Source organism: Macaca thibetana, chromosome 15 (genome assembly GCF_024542745.1).
Source record: "Macaca thibetana thibetana isolate TM-01 chromosome 15, ASM2454274v1, whole genome shotgun sequence".
NCBI lineage: Eukaryota > Metazoa > Chordata > Mammalia > Primates > Cercopithecidae > Macaca > Macaca thibetana.
This window is the reverse complement of record NC_065592.1, coordinates 96176717-96195233: the sequence shown is the minus strand read 5'-3', so window position 1 is coordinate 96195233 and position 18517 is coordinate 96176717. Positions and strand designations below refer to the sequence as shown.

The following is an 18517-nucleotide window of genomic DNA, read 5'->3' as shown; positions in this document are numbered from 1 at the left end:
TTACTGACCATGCAAATAATGCTTCCCTGCCCCGTCCCCCCACATCCCCCAGTGAATATTTATTGAGCATCTGCAGTATCTAGGTTACCATGCTGGGCACTAGGGCAGAATGAAACTCTCTTATTTTAAAATGTATTTTACTTTATTTTTAAAACTTTTTTGTAGAGATGGGGGTCTCACTGGTTTTTTTTGGTTTTGATTTTGCTTTGAGACAGAGCCTTGCTCTGTTGCCCTGGCTGGAGTGCAGTGGCACAATCACAGCTAACTGCAGCCTCAACCTTCTGGGCTCAAGAAATTCTTCCACCTCGGCCTCCTGAGTATCTGGGACTACAGGGGCATATCACCACTCCCGACTAATTTTTTATTTTTTATTTTTGCAGAGACAGGGTTTTGCCATGTTGTCCAGGCTGGTCTCTAACATCTGAGATCAAGTGATCTGCCCTGCCTCAGTCTCCCAAAGTGCTGGGATTACAGGCGTGAATCACCACGCCTGGCTTTATTTTTAAATATGATGCTTATTTAGCTAATATTCATTTTCCTGCTTTTCAGAACTTTGGAATTACCTTTACAAGGTATAGCCTTTTCCAAAAACTTTTGTGTACTCTTTAAATACCATATAATAGCTAAATGATAGTTGTTGAGTTATAAAACTTCGCAGGTTTTCTCTTGGAAATGGTTTATTTCAGGAATATAAGACTAACATTGCAAATTTTATATTTAAGTTATCAAAATACATATTGGAGCTTTATTATAAATATTTGAAATTAAGCTTTTTGATACGTCTTTTAAATTGTGCTTTGTTATCTATTGATGTGGGGAATAACTGAACTATTTCTGGTCAATTATTTATTCTGGATAATCAAGATTGCTTATCTATGCTACAGTTTGAAAGGTTTAGATATTTCCTACAGGCTAGTTCCTACAAGCTCTTAAAAGGGAATCTTCATTTGTACTGTATTAGAAGAAAACCCATTACTTACTTTACTTACCACATGATGGCAGTCTTGCCTCTTAAATGAGGGGAAAGGCAGCCATTGAAGTTGATAGAAACTTAGATTTTCAGCATGATTGTTGCCAAAAACCTAAATTTTGGTAATCTTCAACTTGGAAGCAAGTTGTTTTTAAGTTTCATTTGTAAGTCAACTGTTTGTTGCTTGGAATACATTTTCCATGGAACAATGCTAAAAATGATGGGTGGTTTTCTAAATTAGCCGACAGAAACTTTTAAAGTCTCAGTTTTTCCCTCCACTTATTTTAAATTTTATACACTTTTTTTTACTATTACAATTGTGATAAAGTACATGTAAATATAAATATAAAGATAACCAAACTTAGGCCGGGCGCGGTGGCTCAAGCCTGTAATCCCAGCACTTTGGGAGGCCGAGACGGGCGGATCACGAGGTCAGGAGATCGAGACCATCCTGGCTAACACGGTGAAACCCCATCTCTACTAAAAAATACAAAAAACTAGCCGGGCGAAGTGGCGGGCGCCTGTGGTCCCAGCTATTCGGGAGGCTGAGGCAGGAGAATGGCGTAAACCCGGGAGGCAGAGCTTGCAGTGAGCTGAGATCCGGCCACTGCACTCCAGCCTGGGCGACAGAGCCAGACTCAGTCTCAAAAAAAAAAAAAAAAAAAAAAAAAAAAAAAAAAAAAAAAAGATAACCAAACTTATCATTTTAGCTACTTTCAAGTGTAGAGTTCTGCAGCATCAAATATACTAATTGTTAATGCAGTAATAACCAGTATTTTCAAAATTTTCATCACCCAAACAGTAGCTATGTACCCATTAAGCAGTAGCTCTCCCGGCATTCTCTGATAATCCCTGATTTACTTTCTGGCTCTTTTAATTTGCCTATTCTAGATATTTCATATAAGTGGAGGTCGGGTGTGGTGGCTCACGTCTGTAATCCCATCACTTTGGGAGGATCATCTGAGCTCAGGAGTTTGAGATCAACCTGGGCAACATGATGAAACCCCATCTCTACTAAAAATACAAAAAAATTAGTTAGGCGTGGTGGTGTGCACCTGTAATCCCAGCTACTGGAGGCTGAGGCAGGAGAATCACTTGAACCTGGGAGGCAGAGGTTGCAGTGAGCTGAGATCGCGCCACTGCACTCCAGTATGGGCAACAGAGCAAGACTCTGTCTCACAAAACAAAACAAAACGCATAAAAGTGGGCCAGGCGCAGTGGCTCACACCTGTAATCTCAGCACTTTGGGAGGCTAAGGCAGGTGGATCATGAGGTCAGAAAATCGAGACTGTCCTGGCCAACATGGTGAAACCCCATCTCTTCTAAAAATACAAAAATTAGCTGGGTGTGGTGGTGGGTGCCTGTAGTCCCAGCTACTCAGGAGGCTGAGGCAGGAGAATCGCTTGAACCCAGGAAGTGGAGGTTGCAGTGAGCTGAGATTGCGCCACTGCACTCCAGCCTGGGCAACATAGTGAGAGCTTGTCACTACAAAAAACAACAAAAAAATTTAGCTGGATGTGGTGGCACATGCCTGTAGTCCCAGCTACTTCAGAGGCTTAGGTGGGAAGATCACCTGAGCCCAGGAGGTTAAGGCCGCAGTGAGCCATGATTGTGCCACTGCACTCCAGCTTGGGCGACACAGTGAAACGCTGTCTCAAAAAAAAAAAAAAAAAGAAAAAGAAAAGAAAAAAGAAGTGGAATCATACAGTATTTTTCCTCCTGTGTCTAGCTTCTCTCACTTAGCATGTTATGTCACCTATCAGAACGTCATTCCTTTTTCCAAGAACATTCCATTGTATATATATACTATGTTTTATTTATCCATTCTTCTTTTGATGGACATTTGGTTTGCTTCCCCGTTGTAGCTCCTGTAAATAATGTTACTATGAACACTGATGTAGAAGTATCTGTTTAAGCCCCTCCTACGCCTATTTGTAAACCTGCTTTAACTCCTTTTTGAAACAAGGGGGAACAGAAATAAGTGTTTACTCATAATGTTACTGTACTGGTCTGTGTTCTGGGTTGTAGAAGCTGTGGGCTTAGATAGTGTTGGAGGAGAAGAGGTATAGAGATGTTCCCTTTCTCATTCTTGAACTGAGGGTCTAGGCCTGGGCATAACTGGCCTTTCTGCACCTGCTTGTGCACACATTCTCTGTCGCCATCAACTTTGGCTTGCTTCTCCATCTTTTCTCGTTATCCCTTTCTACTCTCAAGCTCCTTGCACCTTTTCACCCCATCCAGAAATCTCAGAACAGATACACTTGGTGACGTGTAAAGAAATATAAGAATTTTTTTAAAAAAGCATTCTTGGCCGGGCGTGGTGGCTCATCCCTATAATCCCAGCAGTTTGGGAGGCCGAGGCGGGCAGATTGTGAGGTGAGGAGATGGAGACCATCCTGGCTAACGCGGTGAAACCCCATCTCAACTGAAAACACAAAAAATTAGCTGGACATGGTGGCACACGGCTGTAGTCCCAGCTACTTGGGAGGCTGAGGCAGGAGAATCACTTGAACCTGGGAGGCGGAGGTTGCAGTGAGCCGAGATCGCACCACCGCACCCCAGCCTGGGCAACAGAGTGAGACTCTGTCTCACCAAAAAAAAAAAAAAAAAAAAAATCTTGCCAACATAAATGAATTGTGCTCCAGTGATTGGGATTCCACCCAGACCATAATAAATGATCTAAAGAGAAAGATATTTTAGTGCAAAAGACTATGAAATAGATTGGTCTTACCTAGGGTCAGTTTCCTGCTTTTTACAGCTATTTTCTGCTTTAGAAATTATATGTCATCTAAAAGCACCAACTTTTTTTTTTTTTTTTTTTTTGAGACAGAGTCTCACTCTGTCGCCCAGGCTAGAGTGCAGTGGCATGATGTCGGCTCACTGCAAGCTCCGCCTCATGGGTTCACACCATTCTCCTGCCTCAGCCTCCCGAGTAGCTGGGACTACAGGCGCCCGCCACCACACCTGGCTAATTTTTTGTATTTTTAGTAGAAATGGGGTTTCACCGTGTTAGCCAGGATGGTCTCGATCTCCTGACCTCGTGATCCACCTGCCTCGGCCTCCCAGAGAGCTGGGATTACAGGCGTGAGCCACCGTGCCTGGCCAAAAACACCAACGTTTTTATAACGTGGCTCCTACTAGTAGTAGTGAATATCCGAGAGGTGGAGTGGCTTTAGGCAGGGGAAGCCCTTTGTGTAGAATGATGTTTTATGAGCCAAGGGCCACCTCTCTGGATCTGGTATTTAATGAACAGTGAATTGGGAAAGATAAAGTATTTATTTATTTATTTATTTATTTATTTATTTATTTATTTATTTATTTATTTTGAGAAAGGGTCTTGCTCTGTTACCGAGGCTCTGTCTCCTGACTCACTGCAACCTCTGGCTCCCAAGCTCAAGTAATCCTCCCTTCTCAGCCTCCCAAGCAGCTGAGACCATAGGCATGCAACACGAAATTTTTTTGTATTTTTTGTAGAGAAGGGATCTTGCCATGTTGCCCAGGCTGGTCTCAAACTTCTTAGCTCAAGCGATCCACCCACCTTGGCCTCCCCATGTGCTAGGATTACAGGTGTGAGCCACCACAGTATGGCCTATTTATGGAATAAAATGCCACTCCATATAGTTTTATCATTTATATTAAAATGTACATTTCTACCACATCGCTTTGAAATTCGCCTGTGCCATTTAATGTCTGTTTCATTCCTGGGACTTTTCAAATATATTTTCTTATTAATTTTTTTTTTTTTTTTTTTGAGACAGTTTCCCTCTGTCGCCCAGGCTGGAGTGCAGTGGCGCTATCTCAGCTCACTGCAACCTCCACCTCCCAGCTTCAAGTGATTCTCGTGCCTTAGCCACCCAAATAGTTGGGATTACAGGCATGAGCCACCACACCTAGCTAGCTAATTTTTGTATTTTTAGTAGAGACAGGGTTTCACCACGTTGCCCAAGCTGGTCTTGAACTCCTGGGCTCAAGTGATCTGCCCGCCTCAGCCTCCCAAAGTCTGGGATTATAGGCGTGAGCCACCGCGCACGGCCTGTTTCAAGTCTTTTCTCAGATGTCACCTTCTGAATGATGCCCACCATGACCTTCCTGTTTAAAGTTGCAAGCATCTCCTGGCTGGTAGGTAGTTACCCTTCTAGTCCCCTTACCCTGCTGTATTTTTTTCCTCCAGGTACAATTAATACTTTTTAATATGCCATATAATTCACTTATCAGTTATTCTTTTTTGCTATTGTCAGTCTTTTGTCAGCAGAATCTCACCAGGGAAGGGGTTTCTTTTCTCCCTGTTTTGTTTATTGGTGGATTGCAGAGTCCTAGAATAGTGCCTGGCACATAGTAGATACTAAATAAATACTTGTTTAATGAATGCTTGAATGAATTCTTGGTAAGGGGATACATGTGAAAACTTTTACTTGTGAATTTTATAGTTGTGGTTTAAAAAAGTTATAATAGCCCGGTGGTGGGCATCTGTAATCCCAGCCACTCAGGAGGCTGAGGCAGGAGAATCACCTGAATTCGATAGGCGGAGGTTACAGTGAGCTGAGATTGCACCACGACACTCCAGCCTGGGCAACAGAGCAAGACTCCGTCTCAAAAAAAAAATACAGTTATAATAGAGAGAAATATAATAAAATAACTATAAAATTGGGGTTGTCGCTTTTCTTTTGTTTTAAGTTCCAGATGTGCTTTCTTTTTCTAAATTTTCAGCTTCGGTTGTGGAGGGCCAAAAGGGTATCATTCCTCGAGCTATTCAAGAAATATTTCAAAGCATCTCTGAACATCCTAGCATTGAGTTTAATGTGAAAGTATCTTATATAGAAGTGTACAAGGAAGACCTAAGAGATCTTCTAGAATTGGAGACATCCATGAAGGATCTTCACATCCGAGAAGATGAGAAAGGAAATACAGGTAAAGTAGCCCGCTTAATCAGTTGCCTTCATTAGCAAACAGATATGCTTTAATTCAGTTTCTGGATATATTCCAAGGAATCTTTAAAAACATACAGAAGCAAAATGAATTTAGTTTCACTTTTAACTTGAACAGCTTTATTGATTATTAATCTCTTTTTTTTTTTTTTTTGAGATGGCATCTCGCTCCATCACCCAGGTCACCCAGGCTAGAATGTAGTGGTGCAATCTTGGCTCACTGCAACCTCTGCCTCCTGGGTTCAAGTGATTCTGCTGCCTCAGCCTCCCGAGTAGCTGGGATTACAGTGTGCGCACCACCACGCCCGGCTAATTTTTGTATTTTTAGTAGAGACGGATTTCACCATGTTTGTCAGGCTGGTCTCAAACTCCTGACCTCGTGATCCGACCGCCTCGGCCTCCCAAAGTGCTGGGATTACAGGCGTGAGCCACCGCGCCAGACCTGTTTTTGGTTTTTGAGAAGAAACTATATATGGTAGCTTATGGTCTTATTAGATAATTCAGTACAGTTTCTCTCTTCTGGATATAATTCAGACTAATGTTTTGAGCTCCTTTACCTTATGGAATACAATTATTGATTGTTTTTATCTTTTATCAAACAGTTACAAAAATAATACATGCTTCTTTGTAAAATATCAAGCAGGACAGAAGTATATACACTTCACTATCACTCTTGATAAACTTGATGAAAATATTTCATATCTGATACCAATGTTGAAAAAATTTTGGAAGGATGTTACAAATGATCTTAAATTACAGTATGTCTTACATAATGTCCCACTCACAAGTAAAGTGCATTTGTTTGACATATTTCTTTAGAGTCTCGGTGTAAAGCAGTAATGTCCATGCTGGCTGCTGCACAATTAGTACATGTGGGAAGCTTTTTAAAAATACTGATTTCTGGGTCCTACTTCTCAGGGGTTCTGATTTAATTGGTCTGAGATGGTGCCTGGGCGTTGGCACTTTCTTTTTTATAAAGCTACCAGGTGATTTGCGTCTGGGTTTGAGAACCGTAGTGCTCACTTATAGCCTAACATTGGAAAAATTTAATGAAAAATTTAATGAAAGTTTTACTATGACTTACAGGAACTGGGTTGTTTAAAAAGTGTCATGATGGAAATAATGAAAGTGAAATGATTATTTTTTAAAGAAATAGTGATGTGACAGTATTTGAGTAAAGATGAATTATGGCAATATAATTTGAGCATGAAATCAGGAGCTTTCCTTCTCTGATTCAATTCCTAAGTCCACCTACTTCTCTTTGCAGTATTTTTGGATATAAACAAATAATGCAGGTAGTAAATGTAGGTTATTTTTAGTTCATTCTGTGATTGAAATAAAAACTTTTTTTCTTTTTTGAGTATAGTACATTATGGTATTCAAAGTATTTTCTTTTAATTGCCATCTCATCTGTCTACCTTGCATTCTGATACTATATAAACCATACTTGTTTTTAAAATGAATAACCAACTTTATTTGTATTGAATTTTTTACTCATCATTGATTATGACCTCACAATACAAAAAAACTTAAAAGCCAAGGATGGCTTGATTATTAATAAAGCTGAAAAAAAAAAAAACTAATGCCTTTTTTTTTTTTTTTTTTTTTTTGAGACGGAGTCTTGCTCTGTTGCCCAGGCTGGAGTGCAGTGGCCGGATCTCAGCTCACTGCAAGCTCTACCTCCCGGGTTTACGCCATTCTCCTGCCTCAGCCTCCCAAGTAGCTGGGACTACAGGTACCCGCCACTGCGCCCAGCTAGTCTTTTGTATTTTTTTAGTAGAGACGGGGTTTCCCCGTGTTAGCCAGGATGGTCTCGATCTCCTGACCTCGTGATCCGCCCATCTCGGCCTCCCAAAGTGCTGGGATTACAGGCTTGACCCACCGCGCCCGGCCAACTAATGCCTTTTAATTGATACTAATTAATTCTTCTAATCTACTGATTAACTCTTTTGAATTATATATTTGATTAATTTATAAAAGATTAACCTAGGCCGGGTGCGGTGGCTCACACCTGTTATCCCAGCACTTTGGGAGGCCAAGGCAGGTGGATCACCTGAGGTCAGGAGTTCGAGACCAGCCTGGCCAATGTGGTGAAACCCCGTCTCTCCTAAAAATATTAAAAAAATTAGCCAGGTGTGGTAGTGCATGCCTGTGATCCAGCTACTCGGGAGGCTAAGGCAGGAGAATCACTTGAACCCGAGGTGGAGGTTGCAGTGAGCCAAGATTGCACCACTGCACTCTAGCTTGGGTGACAGGCAGAGACTCCGTCTCAAGAAAAAAAAAAAAAAAAAAAAGATTAATCTATTAGGCTTTACAAATCAAAAGACTGGAATGAAGAGTTTTTCTTTTGTCATTCATTTTAAGGAATTGAGTGTGACTCATGACTCAAGACACACTAGATTGTTTTTTCAAAAAATTACAGCTTTTAGAATTTAAACATCAAAATGAGTGCTGTCTGTTAAAATAGTTTCTTTGGGAGATTATCTAAAATTATTTGATGATGTTGCTGATGTTACTATTGTTATTTGAAATGCTGTTGACTTTTTTAAAAAGGGACTATCTTGGCCAGACTGTTTAGCAAATGGTAACTGTTAACTATACTAGGTTTTGATGAAAACTTGGCTTAAAAACATGTTTTTGTTATTTTAAGTGATTGTTGGGGCCAAGGAATGCCATGTGGAGAGTGCAGATGAAGTGATGAGCCTTTTGGAGACGGGGAATGCAGCCAGACATACAGGTACCACCCAAATGAATGAGCACTCCAGCAGATCACATGCAATTTTTACAATCAGCATTTGTCAAGTTCATAAAAATGTGGAGGCAGCTGAAGATGGATCATGGTATTCCCCTCGGCATATTGTCTCAAAGTTCCACTTTGTGGATTTGGCAGGATCAGAAAGAGTAACCAAAACGGGGAATACTGGTGAACGGTTCAAAGAATCCATTCAAATCAATAGTGGATTGCTGGCGTTAGGAAATGTAATAAGCGCTCTTGGGGACCCACGCAGGAAGAGTTCACATATTCCATATAGGGATGCTAAAATTACCCGGCTTCTGAAAGATTCTCTGGGAGGCAGTGCTAAGACTGTCATGATCACATGTGTCAGCCCCTCCTCCTCGAATTTTGATGAGTCATTAAATTCTCTCAAATATGCCAACAGAGCACGGAACATTAGAAACAAACCCACTGTAAACTTCAGCCCCGAGTCAGACCGTATAGATGAAATGGAATTTGAGATTAAATTGCTTCGAGAAGCTTTGCAAAGCCAGCAGGCTAATGTCAGCCAAACTAGCCAGATCAATCGAGAAGGGAGTCCTGATACAAATAGGATTCATTCTCTTGAGGAGCAAGTAGCTCAGCTTCAAGGAGAATGTCTGGGTTACCAATGTTGTGTAGAAGAAGCCTTTACCTTCCTGGTTGACTTAAAAGATACTGTCAGACTAAACCAAAAGCAGCAATACAAACTGCAGGAGTGGTTTAACATGATCCAAGAGGTCAGGAAGGCTGTGGTCACCTCATTTCGAGGAATCGGAGGCACTGCAAGTCTGGAAGAAGGACCAGAGCATGTTACAGTTCTCCAGCTGAAGAGAGAGCTTAAGAAATGCCAGGTACTTAGACATCACTTATTTATTTATTTATTTTATTGATACATAATATGTGTACATATTTTGGGGGGGTGTGTGTTAACATATTTAGACATTATTATGGATAACTCTTTTAAGGACTAAATTTATTTGGGCAAGTAAATTCTAAGAGTCATTTTGGAATTTTAGGTTTTTTAAAAAATGATTTATATATAGAATCCCACTTGCCTCTCTCACTTTGTTCTTTCTACCCTCCCCTTTCCTATTGCTTCCTCCTCACAGTTCATACTCTTCTTGACTCCTCCTCCTTTCTCCTTTGGTTAAAGTGTATTTTAATTTGTTATATTTATTAAATAGAACTTTGTGGACCTGGTTGTCAATTTAGAGACTGAAAATAAACTTATTTGAGAAATAAAATTAAGTTATCTTTTACTGAGTTTTTTTCCCTCTGTGGGTCAGTAGTTCTTGAAAGAAAAGAAATACTTCATCTCTTGTGTTTGGAGTATAGGTTTAAAAAAAAAAAACCTAACAAATTAGCATATTTATTAATGTTTAAGGAATGTAGGTATGTACATGTATACATGTTATATGTACATTTATTGAGTTCAGATTTACATTTCCCCACTTTTCATTGAAATTATTTATTGTGTGAAGATTGTATGTTGTGGGAATGGTAGAGGACAGACACACCTAGTTACTGCTTGCTTGGATGGAGTTTGCAATCTAGTGAGCAAATGAATGGTCCTTCAGTTGTTCCTGAGATAACATGGCTCCCAGATTCCATCGTTCTGTCCATTTTTCAAAATAGGAAAACTTGAAAAGATAGCTTTTTACTTAAAAAGGAAATATGGTTTAAGTATATTTCCTTTTTTTTTTTTAAAGCGCTAAGCTTATTTCTCTAGCTAGAAATATTTCCTCAAAGCCTTTTTACATGTAATATTATAAAGAAGGCATTTGTATTATCCTCTGTTAGAGCAGTTCTCAAGTTCTCCAACTTTTTGACCACAGGACTTCTTCTTCTTTACACTTTTAAAGTGAGATCCCTCAAAGAGCTTTTGTTCATGTGGGTTATATCTATTGATATTTAGTGTGTTAGAATTAAAACTGGAAAAAATCTAAGCTATTTATTCATTCAAAACTAACGGTAACCCAATTACATGTTAATATAAAGAGCACTTTTAATGAAAAATATTTTCTAATACAATTTTTTTTTTTTTTTAAGATGGAATCTTGCTCTCTCACCAGGCTGGAGTGCAATGGCATGATGTCGGCTCACTGCAGCCTCTGCCTCCCAGGTTGAAGCAATTCTCCTGCCTCAGCCTCCCAAGTAGCCGGGACTACAGGTGCACGCCACCATGCCCAGCTAATTTTTGTATTTTTAGTAGAGATGAGGTTTCACCATGTTGGCCAGGATGGTCTCCATCTCTTGACCTCATGATCTGCCCGCCTTGGCCTACCAGAGTGCTGGGATTATAGGTGTGAGCCACTGTACCCAGCCAACACACACAAAAATTTTAGTAAGAGTAGAATTCCTTTACATTTTTGCAAATGTCTTTAACATCTGATCTAATAACAGACAGTTGGATTTTCATATCTGCTTCAGTATTCAGTTTGCTGCAATATGTTGTTTTCGTTGAAGTTTGTGAAGAAAATTCAGCCTCATAGTTGTATAGTTTGAAGGGAGGAGTTTGTTTTGTTTTGTTTTGTTTTAAGACAGAGTCTGGCTCTGTAGCCCAGGCTGGAGTGCAGTGGCGCGATCTCGACCTCGGCTCACTGCAAGCTCCGCCTCCCAGGTTCACGCCATTCTCCTGCCTCAGCCTCCTGAGTAGCTGGGACTACAGGCGCCCGTCACCGCGCCCGGCTAATTTTTTGTATTTTTAGTAGAGACGGGGTTTCACCGTGGTCTCGATATCCTGACCTCGTGATCCGCCCACCTCGGCCTCCCAAAGTGCTGGGATTACAAGCATAGCCACCGCGCCCGGCCGGGAGAAGTATTTCACTGAATTTTCAGATAATTGTGGATGTTCTTCTTTCCTATTACACCAAACTCAACAAGCGGAAATTTCTCGTTATTTGAAATATGAGATTTGAAACTATCTTGTTACATTAATGTACTAGTCTCAGCCAGCACAGTGGCTTATGCCTGTAATCACAGCACTTTGGGAGACTGAGGCTGGAGGGTCGTTTTGAGCCCAGGAGTTTGAGACCAGTCTGGGAAACAAAATGAGACCCCTGTCTCTACAAAAAATGAAAAAACTAGTCAGACATGGTGGCACATGCCTGTGGTCCCACCTACTCAGGTGACTTAGGTGGGAGGATTACTTGAGCCCAGGAGTTCAAGGCTGCAGTGAGCTGTGATTGCACCACTGCACTCCAGCCTGGGGTCAGAGTGAGACCCTGTCTCTAAACATAAATGAATAAATAAATAATGACATAGAAACATGTAATACTTTTTAAATCATTTTTTTTTTTAGTTCTTTTTTTTTTTTTCTGAAACGTAGTAATTCTGCGTAGGTAGAGCAGGCCCTTCCTCATTAGTAGAATGAGGTGGAACAGGAAGTACTGGTAATTGGAAGCTTGAATGTTGGGACATATATAGGAGTTGGTAATAGGAAGCACTTTTCTGTCATGCTTCTAAGGTGGCTGAAATTGGAAGCCCATCAAACCGATTGCTTGGGGGTAAGGTAGGTAGTAAGTTCCTCTTTCCACGTGTTGGAAAATAAATTTAAGTTTGCCCTCGATTATGTTCTCTAGATTATTACATCCTAAAGATATTAACAGTTTTGTTGAAAAAAGTACCATGATCAGATTATTTTGGGAAATAGTAGATTGCAAAAAGCAAATGGGTTTCTTTTTCTTTCTTTCTTTTTTTTTTTTTGGAGACAGGGTCTCCCTGTGTCACTGAGGTTGGAGTGCAGTGGCATGATCATGGCTCACTGCAGCCTTGACGTCCAGGGCTCAAGCAGTCCTTCCACCTCAGCCTCCTGAGTAGCTGGGAGCACAGGCCACCATGCAAGGCTAATTTTTTTTTTTTTTTGAGACAGAGTTTTGTTCTTGTTGCCCAGGTTGGAGTGCAATGGCGTGATCTCAGCTTACCGCCAGCTCCGCCTCCTGGGTTCAAGCGATTCTCCTGCCTCAGCCTCCCGAGTAGCTGGAATTACAGGCATGCGCCACCATGCCAGGCTAATTTTTTGTATTTTTAGTAGACACATGGTTTCTCCATGTTAGTCGCGCTGGTCTCAAACTCCCAACCTCAGGTGATCTGCCTGCCTTGGCCTCCCAAAGTGCTGGGATTACAGGCGTGAGCTACCACGCCCGGCCACAAGGCTAATTTTTGTATTTTTTGCAGAGACAGGATGTTGCCATGTAGCTCAGCTTCCACCTCCCAGGTTCAAGGGATTCTCCTGCCTCAGCCTCCTGAGCAGCTGGGATTACAAGCACTGCCACCATGCCTGGCTATATTTTGTATTTTTAGTAGAGACAGTGTTTCACCATGTTGGCCAGGCTGGTCTCAAACTCCTAACCTCAAGTTATCTGCCCGCCTCTGCTTCCCAAAGTCCTGGGATACAGGCTTGAGCTACTGTGCCCGGCATATATCTCTTTAAAAAATTGTTTTGGCCAGCATGGTGGCTTACCCCTGTATTCCCAGCACTTTGGAAAGCCGAAGTGGATGGATCGTATGAGCCCAGGAATTCGAGACCAGCTTGGGCAACAGAGTGAGACCCTGTCTTTACAAAAATTAAAAAAAAAAAAATTAGCTGGGTGTGGTGGCATGCATCTGTAGTCCCAGCCACTCGGGACATAGCTTTTCACCTCAGCCTCATGAGTATCTTGGGACTACAGGTGTGTGCCACTGCACCTGACTAGAAAATCATTTTTAAAACTTTCTTTTCTGTTCTTCTATGACAGGCAGAATAACATACTGGTTAAGAATATGGATACCAAACTCCCTAAGTTTGAATCCTGCCTCCTTTGCTTACTAGCTGTATGACCTGGGGCAAATAGTTGACCTTTGTGCTTCAGTTTCCCCATCTGTAAAATAGAAACAGTAATACCCACTTTATATGGTTGTGCGAATATTAAAGCATTTATTCCCATAAAGCAATGAGGATGCGTGTTCTGTTCTAAGACATAATGTATGTTAGCTTATTACTATATATACCTCTCATTTATTTTTCACCTGCCCGTGCCTACGATATACATCAGTGGCAGCTAAGCGATTGGACTCAGTAGTTGTAGGTAGGGTTACATCCCAGGGGTTACTGTGAAGGCAGCTTGGTAAACTCAGCTGCTTAGGGGGATTGCTGGGCAAGGTGACCAGCAGGTCTGTGTGACAAGCAAGGATATCCTTTTCTCAATCCCTGTTATCCTTGAGCCTATTAGGCAAGCAGGTCAGTACACATTTTAAAAATTCTTAGCCAAGGTAAGATCGTGGGCCGTCTGGCAGATGGAGTAACAGCTGGATTGTTGCTAGGGAAGTTAAGTGTCATTTTGAAGTTACCATCTTATTTTTAGAAGCTGCCAGATAGTGTTGCAACCTTGATTTTTTCACCATGAGTCAATGTTTGGAACATTCTACCTGCTCATAAGTATCTCTTAAAGTATCTCTTAAGGGACTTTATTGCCCTTTTTATTCCAAGTTTTGAACACAGAAAAAAATACATGAACACAAATACATTGAACAGATAAATGCTCTTTTTTTTTTTTTTTTGGAGACAGAGTTTCGCTGTTGTTGCCAGGAAAGCCACATTTCATTGTGGCTTTAGTTTGCATTTCCCTGATGACTAGTGAGGTTGAGCATTTTTTTCATATATTTTTGGCTATTTGGATATCCTCCTTTGTGAAGTACTCATTCGAGTCTCTTGCTTGTTTTTCTACTGAGTTACCTGTCTTCTAGATTGATTTGTAGAAGTTTGTTGTATATTCTGGGTATGAGTGCTTTGTCACTTATATGATTGCAAATAATTTTTCTGTGGCTTGCCTTTTACTCTCAGATACATATATATATCACAGTTTCTTTATCCACTCGTTGATTGATGGGCATTTGGGTTGGTTCCACAATTTTGCAATTGTGAATTGTGCTGCTATAAACATGCGTGTACAAGTATCTTTTTTGTATAATGACTTCTGTTCTTCTGGGTAGATACCCAGTAGTGGGATTGCTGGACCAAATGGTAGTTCTACTTTTAGTTCTTCAAGGAATCTCCACACTGTTTTTCATAGTGGCTGTACTAGTTTACATTCCCACTAGCAGTGTAGAAGTGTTCCCTGATCACCGCATCTATGCCAACATCTTATTTAGTGAGATTTTTTAAATGCCAAGCCAACATGTGGAATGAGGCACTTGACAAATAATTTTCTGTTTACTTAATTTAAAAACTACTTTATTGTTTACATATCCCAAGTGTTCTTAAAAATAGGCAAATTTATTAGAAACCAAGAAGTAAAACTGTTTAATCATTTTTCGACATCTTCAGAATATATCTCTTCATGACGAAAGTGTACAAAATCAGCAAATCTACTTCATTCAAATCCCCAAATGTATTCTTATAACCCTATATGTCAATTTGGGAAATGTGAGCTCTTTGAGTGATCCACATTAAAATCTCGTAGTAGTTCTAGCAAACTTGTAAAAATCTTAGTGAAGGTACTCTAGAACCAAAACAACTAGTTTTTATATACAGGAAGGAAAAATCAGGAAAATCTTCTGTCTTCATGGTAATGAATTCCTATGTTATAGCAATGATAGGTTCTCTCAACTCTGCCTTCCTTAGAAAGAAATCAGAAAAAGTTGAAAATGAAAAAAAAAATTCATGAGATGTCATCAAGCTATAATCTAATCACCATTTTGTGTTATCATATGAGGTTTCTTGATTATTTTCAGTGGTGAATGTCACTTGTGCCTTCTTTCCCCACTAGTGTGCGCTTGCTGCTGATGAAGTAGTATTTAATCAGAAGGAACTGGAGGTGAAGGAACTGAAGAATCAAGTGCAGATGATGGTACAGGAAAACAAAGGGCATGCGGTATCTTTGAAAGAAGCGCAAAAAGTGAATAGATTGCAGGTAGAGTTTCTTAATGCATCTAACTCTGTATAGTTTCTTGAAATAGTACCTAATTAAACACAGTAGCATTTTAAATGATAAATGGGAACTTAAAAAGAGGATGTTCATTTGAAGAGTTCTGAACGTAGGCACCTGAAAGAATTATTAGTTTTTCCCTTAAATCTGCTTAAATGGAAACATTTTTATTGTTAGCTTGACTTGGTTTTAGAAATATAAAGATAATACCCAGGAAATTAATTTATAAATCATATCATGGTTATTTTTTCCATACTTTTCCCTCCTGTTGTTTGCCAAGGTATTAGGAAATGCAATATTGTTAGGAGTTGGAAGGTAAATACATAATTTAAACTTTGAAATGTATTAAATTATCCTCTTACACCTCGTGAGTGATTTGCTTTTTAACTTTGGTTAAACATCTTTCAAATTTTCTATCTTAACTTTCCTATTATATTAACATGGATATGTCTACAGTATAACATAGCATGCCTCTAAATATTATTGTACTCCCTGGCTGTGACTTCTCCCATCACCCCAAATAGTTAATATCATTTAAAGCCTTTAGCTTCCTATGAGGGAAAAACTAATGCCCAGAGAAATAATCTAATCTAGCACACATCAGATTTTGATTTTCACGTTGTTTGATTTTTGTTTTCTTTTTTAACCCTTCTAATTGTATTTTGTTGTTGTTTGTTGTTGTTGTTTTGAGACAGGATCTCATTCTGTTGCTCAGGCTGGTGTGCACTGGCATAATCACAGCTCACTGCAGCCTCGACCTCCTGGGCTGAAGTGATCCTCCCACCTCAGCCTCCTAAGTAGCTGCAACCACAGGTGCATGCCACCATGCCCAGCTAATTTTCTGATTTTTTTGTGGAGATGGGGTCTCACTGTGTTGCTCAAGCTGGTCTCGAACTCCTGGGCTCAGTGATCGTACCACCTCAGCTTCCCAAAGTGCTGAGATTGATTGCAGGCATGAGTCACCATGCCTGGCCCTAATTGTATAATAATTTAAAAACATAAAACTAAAGTATATACAAAACAATACGTATTAATCAGTGATTTATCACAAAGAGAACAGCTGGGTAACCACCACCAGGTCAAGAAATTGCTAACTGCCAGCACCTCAAAATTCTTAGTGCCTCTTCCTCAAAGACAACCACTCTCTTGACTTCCATGGTAATCATTGCTTTGCTTTTCTTACGGTTTTACTATCTAAATATGTATCCTTCAACACTCCAGTTTAGGTTTTGGAATTTTTATTAATTTATTCAGTATAGCTTATTCAGTATCTGGCTGCTTTGTGGAACATTATTATGATTCATCCACTTTTTAATTGTAATATTTTTTCTGTAAATTCTAATATTTTATCTGTAATGTGTGGCTGTGGTTTGTTTAGTTTTATAGCTACATAGGATTTTATTGTATGACTATACCACAATTTATTTTCTGTTCTACTGTTTGATGGACATTTGTGGTTTTCTGTGAAATTTTCTTGTGAATTTTCAGTGTCTCTCAGTGCACATGCACATACATTTCTTGGAGATTTGTGCCTAAGAGTTGAATTGCTAGGCCATAGGATAGGTGTATCTTCAACTTTTGTAGGTGATACCAGATTGTTTTCCATTTTACACTCCCACCCAGCACTATGTGAGCATTCCCACTGTTCCATATGCTTCTCAACATTTGTTATTAATTTTTAAATCTCAGCCAATCTGGTAGGTATGTAGTATTTTATTGTGGCTTTAGTTTGCATTTCCCTGATGACTAGTGAGGTTGAGCATTTTATTCATATATTTTTGGCTATTTGGATATCCTCTTTTGTGAAGTACTCATTCAAGTCTCTTGCTTGTTTTTCTACTGAGTTACCTGTCTTCTAGATTAATTTGTAGAAGTTTGTTGTATATTCTGGGTATGAGTGCTTTGTCACTTATATGATTGCAAATAATTTTTCTGTGACTTGCCTTTTACTCTCAGTGGTATCTTTGATGAAGAGTTCTTGTTGTAATCAAATTCGTCAATCTTTTTCTTTATGGTTAATGATATTTGTTCTCTATTTAATAAGTTTTTCCTTTCCCCAATTGTCTCCTCTGAGGATACTTTCTGTATTATCTTCCAGAAGCTTTATTGTTTTGCCTTCCACATTTAGCTGTATAGTCCCCCAGGAATTGATTTCTGTGTGTGGAATAAAGTAAAGATCAAATTTCATTTTTTAAACATATAGATACTCATTTGTCCTAGCATCATTTATTGGAAACCATCTTTTTGCAACTGTTTTGAGTGCTATCTTTATCATAAATCATGGTCCATTTGTGCATGAATCTCTTGTCTATTTCTTGGCCTTTTATTCTGTTGGTTGATTTGTATATCCTTGAGCCAAGATCACATTTCTTATTTATTGTAGGTTTATAATAAGTCTAGATATTTTGTAGATCAAGGCCTTCTGCTGTTCTCCTTCCCTCCCCACTCCCCAGATGTCTTGGTTGTTCCATATAAATTTTATTTGAATTTTTAAATTTTTTTAAATAACTACTTTATTGAGATATAATTCACATACTATAGAATTCAGCCCTTCAAATATACAATTCAGTGATTTTTTAATGTATTTACAGAGTTGTCTAACCATCACACCGTCTAATTTTAGAATATTTTTATCACCCAAAATGAAAATATTGTATCCATTAGCAGTCACTACTCATTTTCCTCCTTTCCTCAGCCCCCGGCAAAAACCACTTTACTTTCTACTTCTATGGATTTGCCTATTCTAAACATTTCATATAACTGGAATCATACAGTAAGTGGCCTTTGTGTGTGACTTCTTTCACTTAGATGAAAATGTTATTTTCATTTATTTATTTTTCATGGTCAAATAATAATTTTGTATGTTTCTGGGATACAGTGTAATGTATACATTACGGAAAGATTCAATCAAGTTGGTTAACATTAATTAATTAACATTGAATGACATTTATATATCTGT

At 39.4% G+C, this 18517-nt stretch overlaps 1 protein-coding gene across 3 annotated transcripts in view; it reads left to right on the top strand.

Moving 5' to 3' along the window:
* KIF27 (kinesin family member 27) overlaps positions 1-18517 on the top strand; it is an 85739-nt gene that overhangs the window by 10145 nt on the left and 57077 nt on the right. For 2 of the 3 annotated variants that reach the window (XM_050761675.1, XM_050761677.1), the window contains exons 3-6: positions 5678-5878; positions 8546-9504; positions 15400-15543; positions 18254-18331. In XM_050761675.1, the coding sequence (XP_050617632.1) occupies positions 5678-5878; positions 8546-9504; positions 15400-15543; positions 18254-18331 (1382 nt within the window). The remainder of the gene's footprint in view (positions 1-5677; positions 5879-8545; positions 9505-15399; positions 15544-18253; positions 18332-18517) is intronic. The other variant, XM_050761676.1, reaches the window with a different exon arrangement.